The 15,109-nt window shown below is 46.5% G+C and overlaps 1 protein-coding gene across 2 annotated transcripts in view; it reads left to right on the top strand.

The window, feature by feature from the left end:
• Positions 1-6,052: 6,052 nt before the first annotated feature.
• The window catches only part of GAK (cyclin G associated kinase), a 254,225-nt gene continuing 245,168 nt past the window's right edge, over positions 6,053-15,109 (top strand). For both annotated transcript variants that reach the window (XM_068233894.1, XM_068233893.1), the window contains exon 1: positions 6,053-6,346. In XM_068233894.1, coding sequence (XP_068089995.1) covers positions 6,205-6,346 — 142 coding nt within the window. In that variant the 5' untranslated portion in view covers positions 6,053-6,204. The remainder of the gene's footprint in view (positions 6,347-15,109) is intronic.

The following is a 15,109-nucleotide window of genomic DNA, read 5'->3' as shown; positions in this document are numbered from 1 at the left end:
TGAGTGCGGTGTTCGCAATTAGCTAGTGTTTGTTATTTTCCATATTTCCTCATTGTATGATTTGCTGTGCCTTTGCTACCCTCGTGCTCCGCCTTGCTGTAGCCTTGTGTCACGCTTGGCGATCGCACCTCTCGCGATCGCGTTCCTGCTTCGTATCTGCTGTGGTGTGTGCACAGTCGCGGGTTGGCGACTAATTTTATGCACACACACACAATCTGTCTCTGTGCTCACTCTCAATCGCTTCTCTTGCGATTGCGTTTCTTCCCTTCGTACAATTCCTGTCTGGCGTGTGTGGTAGGGAAGAGGAGCTGTTCCTCTGCACTCCACAGCTCCACCTGCCGACAGGAATTTCCCTCTGCAGGTGCATAGCACCTAGCCTGGGTGTCCTCAATTATACGCTTGTGGAGGAAATCCGCCGCGTCAGCGCACGTCTGGTGCGCTGACCACGGAGACGATTCCGCAATCGTTACACAGCCTCTGTGCCCTACTAACTTTATTAAATCCCACCTCGGGTTCTATTTGACACTGCGGTCCTCAAGAGGTTAAATATTCCCCTGAAAATCAATAGGTGAATTTTGATTGGCTTTTGTAGGCTCCACCCACTTTTCTGAATATTAATCCCAGTCACCTAGTGACCAATTGTGCAAAGTTTGAGAACCCTACCATAAACAGTGTAAGAATTGCTGCGATTTACATTTTACCAGTGAAATGTGTATTTGTCTCCACCCACTGATGACCTGGCATTGCCCGGGTATGTATTTGGCTGGTATTGGCTGCACCCACTTTTTCTAACCCTAACACACAATTACTCAATGACCACGTTTGTGAGCGTTGTGGTCTTTGGCACCAATAATTTGCATTGAAATAAAACAAATCTGATTGGTGGTTTGTGGCTCCACCCCCTTTTCTGAATTCGAATCCCAGTCACCAAATGACCAACTGTACCAGGTTTGAGGCTTGTGCCATTAACAGTGCAAGAATGGCAGCAATTAAATATTCCCCTTGAAAATCAATAGGTGAATTTTGATTGGCTTTTGTAGGCTCCACTCACTTTTCTGAATATTAATCTCAGTCACCCAGTGACCAACTGTGCAAAGTTTGAGAACCCTACCATTAACGGTGTAAGAATGGCTGCAGTTTTATTTTCCTAATGAAATTTGTATTTGTCTCTGCCCACGTTTTGGTTAAATAAAAAGTATCCTATATGTTATACCAGGTAAAGTACTATGTGTGTGCCAAATTTCATTCAAATCCGTTCAAATCCGTTCAGCCACTGTTGCGTGAGGGCTCGTTTCCACTGTTGCGACGCGATTTCGCCGGCATTCCGACGCTTGTAAAAACGCATGCGGATGCGTTTCCGCATGCGTTTTTACCCGCGATTTCGCGTGCGATTTCGCATGGCAGGGTGCCATGCGAAATTAACCATGACACTGCCAGGGCAAAATAACATTGAAAAAGGTGCGAAATCGCATGCGAAATCGCGGGTAAAAACGCATGTAACAAACGCATGCGTTTTTACTATTAAATACATTAGCGGCGATTTGCACGGATTCCCGACGCAGGCGAATTCGGTGGGTCCCGTCGTGCAGATTTGGCCAGCAGCCAAATCGCTCCCGCACGCCGCACATGTGGAAACAGCCCCGGCCACTTCAGTGTAACAAGCGAATCCGCATCTCGTCGCCGCATGCGGATTCGCTATGGTGGAAACGAGCCCTGACAGTAACAAATATCCAAACTTTTGCATTTATAATATTAGTGAGATGATTTGTACGTGTATGTGTAGTACAGCTAAGAAATAAAACATTAGCAGCAGAGATATGAGTCTAATATTGTTTCCAGAGTTAAAGAGAGTCTAAAGTGTCCTAAAAATGAGGTTTTTACTTTAAAAACATAACATAATTGCCCCTATTAAAACGCTGCATCTCCGCGGCTGAAAAAGTAATAAATCACCCCAAACTGTCTGGGGCACATCGCGTGGCTTCTTCCATGAAGAGGCAGAGCTTTAGGCTGCAGTTCTGCATCTACAAGCGTCCATCAGTGCGGATTGCCACCTCTCCCCTGCCCTCTCAGTCTTCTTTCACTGAGAGGGGTGGGGAGGGGCGGCGATCAGCGCTGATTGACGCAGATGGAGGCAGAGCTACAGCCCGAAGCTCTTCCTCCTTAGGGCAGCAAAATCCACGGCCAAGAAAGTCGTGGATTTTGCCAGGGGAGTTTGAGGTGATTTATTCCTTATTCAGCCACGGGGATGCAGCGTTTTAATAGGGGCAATGATGTTAAAGAGGTTTTTAAAGTAAAAACCTCATTTTTAGCAGACTTCAGAGTCTCTTTAACATCCTGAGCATTACGATGCTCATGAGGTTTTGCATTGTCCCTGCATGCCCCCCCCCCCCCACATTTATTAATTTAAATATGTAATTTTGATACTAGCTACCACTAGGTTAGCTAGCATTGTGTGCCGGCACCTCCCAAAGCCCCGCGATCCTCCCGATCGCCCGCTGGATACTTTACCACTCCGGGATCCCGCAATAGGCGCCCCTCTCAGCCTCCCCGCTCAGCTCCAGTCTTCCCTATCGGGAGGATCGTACATGACACCATGACGTCTTGACGTCATGCGCAGTCCCGATCCTCCCCATAGTGAGGACCGGAGCTGAGCTGGAGGCTGTTCGATTGCTGGATCCTGGCATGGTAATGTATTCAGCGGGCGATTGGGGGTGGATTGCGGGCAATTGGGGGGTGTCGGCACACAATACTAGCTAGCCTAGTGCTAGCTAGCCTAGTTCTATAGTGCTATAGTGCTAGCTAGCCCAGTGCTAGGTAGTATCTAAATTACATATTTAAATAAATAAATTAGTTCCGGCGGGTCCCAATCGGCAGGAAAACCTCTGCAGCGGCATGCCCGACACAAGAGAGCTCTGTCTTCTGAAGCTTATTATCTCACGTATCTGTCACTGTAATTTGTTTATTCTGCAGAGGAAAGTTCAAAAGTTCATTAACCTCCTTGGCGGTATGAAAAATACCGCCAGGAGGGAGCGCAGCAGTTTTTTTTAAATTTTTTTTTTTTTAATCATGTAGCGAGCCGAGGGCTCGCTACATGATAGCCGCTGCTGAGCGGCATCCCCCCGCCCGCTTCGATCGCCTTCGGCGATCTCCGATCAGGAAATCCCGTTCATAGAACGGGATTTCCTGGAGGGCTTCCCCCGTCGCCATGGCGACGGGGCGGGATGACGTCACCGACGTCACTGACGTCGGGACGTCATTGGGAGTCCCGGGCCACCCCTCGGCGCTGCCTGGCACTGATTGGCCAGGCAGCGCTGGGGTCTGGAGGGGGGGGGGGGGCCCGCGCCGCAGCAGATAGCGGCGATCGGGCAGGGGCCGGCGGCGATCAGAGTGCTGGCGCAGCTAGCAAAGTGCTAGCTGCGTCCAGCAAAACAAAAATTATGAAAATCAGCCCAGCAGGGCCTGAGCGGCACCCTCCGGCGGCTTACCCCGTGTCACACACGGGGTTACCGCCAAGGAGGTTAACCTGCTCTGTGAAATCATTTAGAATGCTGAGTGTATGGTGTAAACTGCAAATATTAGAGAATGAAGCAATGTTATTAAAAAAAAACAAAAAACTATATAACTGAAAATAAAAATGAGACTATTTTCTTTACTACTAGTGATCTATTAATTATCCGTACTACACAACCAATTCATTATATCATAATTTTTTTTATTTATTTTTTTGCTTCAGTGTCACTTTAACCACTTTTTGCACATAAATCCAGCAGAAATTGAACATCAGGGAAGTTAAACTGTAGTGGTGCAGTTCTTCTGCATTTGCACTGCTATAGCCCCGAATGGTTGCACCGAAAACATTGAGACATACAGTACAATGACTGTATGCCTCACCTTGTAAAGTATGTGTCGTACTGTTAACACACTGCATCAGGAACCACCCATAGGGCTAAAACTGATTCTGCAACAGGATGCTGCGTTTTTTTTGCAGTGTGACGGACATGCGGAAGGTGTGGAAAGGGCCCTTATACTGCGCTGGCATCTCAACGGGACTTTATCCCTTGGGTGAGCATTTGGGACCAAGTTTATACAGAACCATTGATAGGCTACAGACTCACGACTAGAAATGATCAAATAATTTTGAAAAGCCAGCCCGTAGCCGCAAGTTTCTGGCTAATGCACATAGGCAGCCTCGAGCCACGCTCACCCTGTTCATGTTTCAGCAGCTGGGGGCGCTTTGCACATGTGCAGTAGTGATTTCTGCATACTGCACATGCGCAGAACACTCCCGGCAGTGGGAGTGCAATCAGGGTGCACGCGGCTTGGGGCTGAGCATGCACAGTAGCCAGCGACTCACGCCGACGGCCTGGCTTTTCGGGGAACGCTGCTGTTTATCAGAGGAAACCAGGAAGATGTTGTGGGCAAAGGAGGACACCAGGGGGCTGCAAGACATGCCAGGTAAGTCAAAATATTTTTTTTTTTTCACCGAAATATTCCTTTAACACTCTAATCCCTTCTGGTATTTGTGAAGTTTACACCTCAATATCAAATAAAATCATTACCTTCATTCTGACTGAACGTTTTGTACATTGTGTCACTTAGGCCTCGATTCATAAAAGTGCCTGCGAGCGGGGAAAGTCGAGCGGGGAAACACCGCTGTCGGTATTTCCGCCTTCAGGGAGGTAATTCATAAAAATGTTGCCTGTTGTGACAGGCGTGCGGAGATACTCCGCTGTAGGCAGGCGTTAGGCTGTCCTACGCATGCGGAAACAGGAGAAGCAGGCGGAATCCCTCCGTGCGGTGTTCTCTCTGCAGCTGCTTGGGAGGTCTGTCCCATTCACTGCAACGGATTCCGCACGCTTCTCGCCACATCAGAGGTAGCGGTAATACCCGTCCGCATACCGCTACCTCTAATCTTTATGAATTGACATTTGTTACTTTTGCTGTGATAATCACCGCGCAAGGCGGTGATTGATCACTCTGCTTGTGGATGTCGGCTTTTCATGCGGAAAAAGCCTTTATGAATACATATTTTGCTGTGTGGTCGGTAAAGCGAGCGGCTTTCTGCATTTCCTCATGCGGAAATGCTTTATGAATCGAGGCCTTAGTTGCATACCTCCCAACTTTTTGAAATGAGAAAGAGAGACACTTAAAGAGAACCTGTACTGAGTAAAATTATTTAAAATAAGCACGAGGTAACTTCAATTGAACATTACATAGTTACCTTGCCATCAGTTCCTCTCAGAAGCTCACCATTTTCTTCTGACAATGATCACTTCCAGTTCTGACAACATTTTGTCAGAACTGAAATATATCAGTTGCTGTCAGTTACAGCTGAGAGGACAGCTGATGTGTCCATGTTTCCCTATGGCTCAAGTGGCGATGTTACAGTTTAACTGTGTGCTGACCAGAAAGCTGTTATGGGTAATGGCCATTTTCAAAATGGAGGACGGAGAATTCCCTTGATCACAGTGAACAAACAGGAGCAGGGAGAGGAAAAGAAGGAAAGATACTGAGAAGTAGACTACATGGAAGGTAAGTATAACTTGTGTATGCTTATGTTGACTTTTAATCAGTTCAGGTTTTCTTTAAGCCACACCCCTAGTCACGCATACAGTAAAGATTTTATAAGAAAAAAAATGTTGTTTTATAATTCAAACCACATTGGTACTTTCTATCCTGGTTCATTTTCCTTCATATTAACATTTTAAAATTAGTAATGCATCAATTTGAAGGATGAAGGCCAGGGCTCCCAAAGAGGGACTGTCCAGTTGGGAGCTATGCGTTGTTCTACTACCTAATGACTTGTCCCTTACAGATTTCACTTTTGTATTTGAAGGAATAAATACATATGGCTGGCTATTTGTCATTTTAATAATACAATAAACAATAAATAACGAAAATGGCTTGCGCAGTTTTTAAGCACAGCTCGAATTAGCAGTGTTGGACGGCGGTGCCACCTTCTCCCAACACTAGTACAGGTGCAGCCTCTAGCAAGCGGCAGCGTGTATCGAACACGTCATCAGCAAGCTCAGTAGCTATCTGGTTGGGTGGGAGGTGAGATCGTACGTCGGCTTATGACGTCACCCATGCGGAAGCAGGAGAGAGGGGCCGGAAAGCGGCGGCTGAGTGAGGACCGGCGGGGCGCTGTTATCGGACTCTCCGGGGCTGCTGTGACGCTTGTTCGTTGTTCCCCGCGTCCCGGACATGTCTCTCCTGCAGTCCGCTTTGGATTTTCTGGCGGGGCCTGGCTCTCTGGGAGCCGCCGGACGAGACCAGCATGACTTCGTAGGGCAAACAGTGGAGCTGGGAGAACTGAAGCTGCGGGTGAAGCGGGTGATTGCAGAGGGTGAGTAAGAGGCTTTCTGCTTATACACCTGCAGCTGTCTCCGGCTACTACACACTATGACATGGTCTAGAGGCCCACCTGAGCTGTCCCTCCAGCTGTACATCTAATACAGTCTGTAGCCGCAGTGTGCGTCTTGTGTTGTTCTTCTCAGGTGACATGGCTGCTGTGCCTAGAAGAGCTTCAGCCCTGTCCTGTCACTGGGGCACTAGTTCTACTCTTCATTTGTAGATTTAATTGGTTAGCGGTTTAGAGCAGTTTCTGATTTATTTAGTGTCCCATACAATCTAACACCACCACCACATTATTATACATCACTTGTTCGATTAGAAAAGCTGACTCTTTTTGTAGGGAAAAAATGAATATACTGTTAAACAAATTGTCCATTACAAGTACTGCCCTCTAAAACATTGGAATGGATGTTATGATCCGAGAATATCTGGTGCATTCTTGAGCACTGAACAAGGGGCAGATGTGAGGAGTGAGCATCCATCACACTGTAGCAAAAAATGTGAGAGGTCACAACAGATGGGCAGAGGAAGATTTTGGAGAAAACATAAATTATTTGAAACTAGAATGCTGTAGGCACTGTATTAATGTGCCAGACTTCCTTTACTCATACAGTACTGGCTTACAAATATCACTCCTCCTTATGCCCTGCTGTTAAACCTCAAGATGTAGAAAATTCAAATAGGAAAAACCACTGCAGATATATACAATACTAACTTACAAAGCAAGCACAACAGGCAAAGTCTAATAATATGCAGTTATTACCAGTAATAGGAACTTAGGAAGAGGTAAATTAAATGCCATCAATAGATGGATGTCAGTAACATGTAGATATACACTCACCTAAAGGCTGCCATACACTGGTCGATTGCCACCAGATCGACCAGCGGATAGATTCCTCTGTGATCGAATCTCATCAAAGAGGGATCTGTTGGCTGCCTACACTGCAAACAGATTTTGAATTGATTTCACTATGAAACCGATTCACAATTTGTAGAGCTGCCGCTGCGGCCCATCCGTAGCCCCCCTCCCCCTTCTGTTTGGACAGGAAGAAGTCAAGCCTGCCGGAGCACAGCGGGGAAGGGACAGCGGGGATACGCGCCGACCGTATCAGGTAATGTATTGCCGCTAGCGTCTGTCTTCGAACATTCGACCGCCACTATCGATGCACTCCTGCCCCACCCCCCCTCGCGATCGAGCGAAATCTTCCGTGCCAACAGATCGACGGGAACGATCGATTTGGGAGGGAAATCGTTCATTCGGTCAGTGTTTGCGCAACGATTTCACAGCAGATTCGATCACAGTGATCGAATTTGCTGTATATCAGCGAGAAATAGTATAAGTGTATGGGCCCCTTAAAGGATTATTTGGAACACCATACTGACTGGAGATTTGTGGGATGCACATCTAGGGCACGAAGCTCCCATTATATCATATCCCAAAGATGCTCTATTGGGTTGAGATCTTGTGACTGTGGGGGCCATTTTAGTACAGTGAACTCATTGTCATGTTCAAGAAACCAATTTGAAATGATTCGAGCTTTGTGACATGGTGCATTATCCTGCTGGAAGTAGCCATCAGAGGATGGGTTCATGGTGGTCATGAAGGGATGGACATGGTTAGAAACAATGCTCAGGTAGCCCGTGGCATTTAAACGATGCCCAATTGGCACTAAGGGGCCTAAAGTGTGCCAAGAAAACACACACACTCTCTCTCTCTCTCTCTCTCTCTCTCTCTCTCGATGGATCCATGTTTTTTATTCTGTTTACGCCAAATTCTGACTCTATCGAGACTCATCAGACCAGGCAACATTTTTCCAGTCTTCAACTGTCCGATTTTGGTGAGCTTGTGCAAATTGTAGCCTCTTTTTCCTATTTGTAGTGGAGATGAGTGGTACCTGGTGGGATCTTCTGCTGTTGTAGCCCATCTGCCTCAAGGTTGTGCGTGTTGCGGCTTCACAAATGCTTTGCTCCATACCTCGGTTGTAACGAGTGGTTACTTCAGTCAACGTTGCTCTTCTATCAGCTTGAATCAGTCGGCCAATTCTCCTCTGACCTCTAGCATTAACAAGGCATTTTCGCCCACAGGACTGCCGCATACGGGATGTTTTCCCCATTCACACCATTCTTTGTAAACCCTAGAAAAGGTTGTGCATGAAAATCCCAGTAAGGGCCTGTACACACTGCTGCGCTTTTAAAATCGCATGCGATTTTTAAATCGCAAGCAGTCATGAGAATAGTAAAAGCGCATCGCACCAGTGTGTATAGGTCTTCACGATTTTCATTATTTTTCAAAAGACCTTGCGATTAAAAAGCGCATGCGATTTGAAAAGCGCAGCGCAAGTGCAGCAGTGTGTACAGGCCCTAAGTGAGCAGATTATGAAATACTCAGACCGGCCCATCTAGCACCAACAACCATGCCATGCTCAAAAGTGCTTAAAGGGGAACTGAAGAGAGAGGTATATGGAGGCTGTCATGTTTATTTCCTTTTAAGCAATACCAGTTGCCTGGCAGCCCTGCTGATCCTCTGCCTCTAATACCATTAGCCATAGCCCCTGAACAAGCTTGCAGCAGATCAGGTGTTTCAATGGTTTAGACTTTAAAGTCAGAGCTGACAAGACTAGCTGCATGCTTGTTTCTGGTGTTATTCAGATACTACTGCATTGAAATAGACCAGCAGGGCTGCCAGGCAACTGGTATTGATTAAAAGGAAATAAATATGGCAGTCTCTGTATACCTCTAACTTCAGTTCCTCTTTAAATCGCCTTTCTTTCCCATTCTGACATTCAGTTTGGCGTTCAGGAGATTGTCTTGACCCCTAAATGAATTGAAGCAACTGCCATGTGATTGGTTGATTAGATAACTGCATTAATGAGAAATTGAACAGGTGTTCCTAATAATCCTTTAGGTGAGTGTATATTACATGCAGAAATACCAATGATTAGCGAATATAAAAAAATCCAGATATTAATGACAAGCATACAATCTCAATCAAAGGCCAAAACATACAAGTAACTGGCAAATAGTGAAAAGTAGATTCCACCGAAAGGCTAATAATAATCAGTAGATTTTAGTGGCAGGTAGTGAAAGATTCTAATGAAGTCCAGGCAGTAATAGATCGGATAACTAGTGACAGAGTTGGTGATCAAGAGATTTTGTAGTGACAGTCTGGTAAAGATATTTAGATTCCAGTGATGAGCAGGCAGTGATATTTGGGTAACACTGCAGACCTTTGACAGACAGTACACTATGGGTACATTCTATTGGCAGGCAGTAGGTGACAAGAAGTAATTGTGGGACACACTAGCGGTGACCAGTACCGAAATAGTGCTGACAAGTAATGTGTTGTACAGAAAGTGGATGACTAGTTCTGGGTGAAAGACAGGCTGTTATGTTGTAGTGGGTTGGATAAGCAGTTTTTTAATGGTGGTGGGCTGGATCGTGAAATCAGAAAATCAGAAAAGTGGCACTGCTTCTATAACTCGGGTCTCCCCCTGTTCCCCTTTTCGGAAGCATATTGCTGAGGGTTTTGTGCTCTGCTTGTAGCCATGTCACAACCTGTTCTGAGTGCTGCTTTCTACTCTGTTACTTTCCTACTTGGTTTCTCTCAGTGAGGGTGCAATCCTCAGGTGCCTTCTCCTGTTGGCATGGCCCTTGCACCCCAACATAAAGGGTGGGGGTCGCTTGATGCACAGGCCTGGTTAGCTTGTGCTTAGAAATGGCACTGAGTGTGTCTGGCTTGTTAACCACATGAATGTTGATCGGTAGTAAATGTTTTTGCAGAATACATTGGAAATAAAGAAAAAAAGCTGGCAATTTTATGTAAACTAGTGGAATGGAAAACAGCAGAAATGAACCAGCTCCTCAGAGTGATCAGTCAGAATCTGGCAATCTGCAACATTTTAGTTCTATTTTACTTTAACCACCCTGGCGTTCAGTTTCCCCGGGATTTCCGTGCAAAAAGTGTTTCAATTCATTTCCAATAATTTGCAACCATTTTTTTTTTTTTTTTTTGCAACCAATTTTTTTTTTATATTAAATTCAATACAGATTAGTGTTTTCTGCAAGATGTTGATGACGCTGTGTGACCCTGGTGTCATCAACGCCGATCAACGGGGGACATGTGATCGCCGAGGGAGAAGCAAAATCCGCCAAGCGACATGGAAGAAGACACTGGGGAAGCTATCAGAGGTACGCGACGAGGGATCAGCATGCCAATGGTGAGTATAAGACCCAGATGTATAGGTAGAAGATGTGCAGCCAGGTATAGTTAGCCAGGTATAGTTAGCCAGGTATATAGTGAGCCAGATGTCCCCCTCCTGATCCTCCCCCTCCCCCCCCCCCCCCCCAGCACGCTGTGGGTAGCGATCTGTGCTACCCACAGTGTGCAGAATAAGCATCCAGCCACCCTAGGGAATCCCTGGGCAGCCAGCGGGGCAGAGAATGTGCGGGGGATCCCCCTTGTATGTGGAGGCTGTGCTGGCGGGGGATCCCCCTCTGTGCGGACGGGGGGATCCCCCTTCTATTGTGGCTGTTGCGGGCGGGGGATCCCCCTCCTCCCCCTCCCTCCCGATCTCCCCCTCCCCCCCCCCCCCCCCCCCTCCTAAGCCCATTGAGTAAATAGAGTTACTCACCCGAGGGCTTTCTCTAGCGACGGCAGCAGCACTTCCTCCTCCATCTCCGAAGTCTCGTTCTCTGTACAGTTACATTACGAGGCTTGGTGACGTCACCAAGCCTCGTAATGTAACTGTACAGAGACCGGGACTTTGGAGATGGAGGAGGAAGTGCTGCTGCCGTCGCTGGAGAAAGCCCTCGGGTGAGTAAATCTATTTACTCAATGGGCTTAGAGGGGGGGGGGGAGGAGATCGGGAGGGGGAGGAGGGGGATAGGCCGCCCGCAACAGCCACAATAGAAGGGGGATCCCCCCGTCCGCACAGAGGGGGATCCCCTGCCAGCACAGCCTCCACATACAAAGGGGATACCCCGCACATTCTTTGCCCCGCTGGCTGCCCAGGGATTCCCTAGGGTGGCTGGATGCTTGTTCTGCACGCTGTGGGTAGCACAGATCGCTACCCACAGCGTGCAGACAGGCATGCAGCCATCCTGGGGAATCCCTCTGATAAGAAAAAAATGCAGCCCGTGGGGCAGAGAAACAGGAAATCTCCCTGTCTGCATGGACGAGCTCAGCTTGTCATTAACGTTTTTGCAAGTTTTTGCTGGACGAACTCAGCTCGTCCATACCGCTAGGGAGGCTACAGGGCAACTGAAGCGAGAGGTATATGAAATCTGCCATATTAATTTCCTTTTGCCTGGCTGTAATGTTGAACCTCTGGCTCTAATACAGGCATAGGCAAACTCGGCACTCCAGCTGTTACGGAGCTACAAGTCCCACAATTCATTTGCCTTTATGTCATGACTGTGGCTGTCAGACTCCTGCAATGCATTGAGGGACTTGTAGTTCCTGAACAGCTGGAGGGCCAAGTTTGCCCATGCCTGCTCTAATACTTTTAGCAATAAGCCCCATCTACACGATACGATTCTTTGTGCGATTCTATTTACTATCTGAATAAATCCGACATGTCGGATCGGGATTCGATTTGCAATTGTTTTGCAATGGCGAATCGAATTGAATCACATCTAATCCCAATCGGGCATGTCAGATTTAATCGGATCGTAAATAGAATCGCACAAAGAATCGTATCGTGTAGATGGGGCTTTAGACCCTGAACAAGCATGCAGCAGATCAGGTGTTTCTGACATAGTCAGATCTGACAAGATTAACTGCATGCTTGTTTCTGGTATTATTCAAACACCACTGCAGCAACTGGTATTGTTTAAAAGGAAATAAATATGGCTGCCTCCATATTCTTATCACTTCTGTTGTCCTTTAACACTGGTTTTGTTAATGCTAGTTTCTCAATTGGGTTAAAACATGCATATAACGGAGCCATAAACATTTGAAGTGGCATGCGATGTAGGCAAAGAAACTGACCAATAAGCACCTTCATTGAATGACCTTGTGTGTCAAGTTGTGCGATTCTAGCAACGCGTTGCATGTTCTGCATTGAATCGGTTGTTGATGAGGTGTGAGCTATCAATACAAACACAGAACATTTATATCGCGCTTTTCTCCCGGCGGACTCAAAGCACCAGAGCTGCAGCCACTAGGACGCGCTCTATAGGCAGTAGCAGTGTTAGGGAGTCTTGCCCAAGGTCTCCTACTGAATAGGTGCTGGCTTACTGAACTGGCAGAGCCGAGTTTCGAACCCAGGTCTCCTGTGTCAGAGGCGGAGCCCTTAACCATTACACTATCCAGCCACTGCAATAGACTCTGAGTCACAATTTGCTACAGTGTGTAAAATGAATGGTGTACATGCCACCTGTCAGTGTGTAAGTACCCTAAGCCTTAAGGCTCATACACACATCAGACTATAGTCTTTGGAAAATGAAAGATCACATACCAATCTTACCACCCTTCATGTTGTATGAGAGCCATACCTACACAGTCTATTCTATGGAGCTGAACTCCCCATCAGAAAAAAAATCTTTGCAAGATGCTGTACACAAAGATGCTGTACAGAAACAAAAGATCAGTATCTGCAAAAGATCTGTTCCTGCCAAAAATCCATTCCTGCAAAATGCAATGATAGTCTATGGGATCTACAGATCATTATACACACATGATTTAAAGAGGAGCTGTTAGGTATAAGGTCTCAGAAAAATTAACACATATATCAGTAGCTAAAGATTGGCTGTACTTACATTACATATGCATTTCACTGTCCACGTTTGTACTTCACATAATTTTTATATAGTATTTGCAGAGAATGATGCTCCTGACAGCTCATGGCAGGTTCCATGTTTGTCTGTCTCCTATGAAGCCAAATTTGTCGTCATGTCCTGCCTGCTTCCTGATGATTCTACTCTCACAAACGCTGGTAATGAATAACACTACTGTGCAGTGAATATTAATTAGCCATGTGGCTAGGAACAATAGCAGACTCCTGCAGTGTACTCTGCCCGAGATTTATTAGTGCTGTGAGCTAGACTGGTACATGCTGTTGAAACTTGAGCCTCACTAGCAGCCAGGGGAGGGCTCCAGAATGCTTTGCAGTATCTGTTATTCGGCTTGCGTCCTCCTTAGGAGCCTGGGAATACGGAGCCTTGCTGTCAGCAAACATCTAAAGTAAGAGAGATTTTTAACTGCAGTATTGCCTTTTTGGCTTCCTTCTAAACTGTTTAACACAGGAGAATAGAGGTTTAAATTAGCTTTTGCAGCCTGACAGTTACTCTTTAACAGACATTCATCTGCAGATCTGAAAATCCATCCTGGTGGATCTGATCTGCAGATGAATGTCAGTTAAATCATGTGTGTATGATGATCTGCAGATCTCATAGACTATCATTGCAATTTGCAGGAATGGATTTTTGGCAGGAACAGATCTTTTGCAGATACCGATCTTTTGTGTCTGTACAGCATCTGTGTGTGCAGCATCTTGCAAAGATTTTTTTCTGATGTGGAGTTCAGCTCCATAGAAAAGACTGTGAAGAGTATGGCTCTCATACTACATGAAGGGTGGTAAGATTGGTCTGTGATCTTTCATTTTCCAAAGACTATAGTCTGATGTGTGTATGCACCTTAACACAGTGGGATTTTTCTAAACCACTTTAATGAGAAATTCAGTGCTGAAGTTGAACCAATCAGAATCCATGACATGCACTATTAAGCAGCATTTTTTTGTTTGGGGGGGGGGGGGGGGGGTTTTGATGAATCTGGCCCACCGTATGTAACTATCCCTTCACAGACAGATCAGCATGAGGTGTAATTAGGATAGAGGCACTAAGGGCCGGTTCACACGGGCGTTCCACCAGCGTTAAATTACAGTCATGGCGCTTGTCATTTAAGCTCTGTCCATCCAATTTAATGGGCAGTCGGCTGTACCTGCTTTCACTGTAGTTTGTGCAAATGCCATACTCTACCCCGTTGTCTGGTTTTGTCAACATCCAGGATTGACTAACTCTAGCGGTTCTGCGTCCCAAAAGTGGGGTCAAAATGCAATGCTTTTGCCGATCAATGGTAATTGATGCTAAGCGCTTCTATGCTAATTTGAAAACGGGACGCCACTGGAAGCCTGAATTGGCCCTAAAGAGGATCGTGGAATAATGTGGGCCGTTAAAATAAAACACTTTTTTTTAATTGCGTTGCAACTTTAACGTTGTATCACAATCATCAGCTTTTATTGGCTCCTGATCTGTCATCACTGTAAGCCAATTCCATTGGCTTACATTGATGGACAGGGTTAGGAGCCAATGAAAGCTGCTCCTGACCTTCGGATAGATCTCTGCCGTCATAGAGACGGCAGAGAAAGGGACTTGTGGGGATGCGTGAGTGGCAGACAGTGCAGCGAATCATCGGTAAGTGCCATTTTATACCACCAGCAGTCTCTGGTCCTTAAAGAAGTACTGTAGGGGGAGTTGAACTGGGGCTTCTAATGGTCCCCCGCAGACATCCTGTGCCCGCGCAGCCTCTCACTGATGCTCCGGTCCCCGCCTCCAGTTCACTTCTGGAATCTCCAACTTTAAAGTCGGAAAACCACTGCACCTGCACGGCCACGCTCTCACTTCCACTGGCATCACCAGGAGTATACAGCACAGGCCCAGTACAGTCTGCGCCTGTGCAGTACACTCTTGGTGACGTCAGCGGGAGCAAGGACACGGCTGTGTAGGTGCAGTTGTTTTCCGACTTTAAAGTTGGAAA

Source organism: Hyperolius riggenbachi, chromosome 1 (assembly GCF_040937935.1).
Source record: "Hyperolius riggenbachi isolate aHypRig1 chromosome 1, aHypRig1.pri, whole genome shotgun sequence".
NCBI lineage: Eukaryota > Metazoa > Chordata > Amphibia > Anura > Hyperoliidae > Hyperolius > Hyperolius riggenbachi.
The sequence above is the reverse complement of the archived record's forward strand: the minus strand, read 5'-3'. Positions and strand labels throughout refer to the sequence as shown.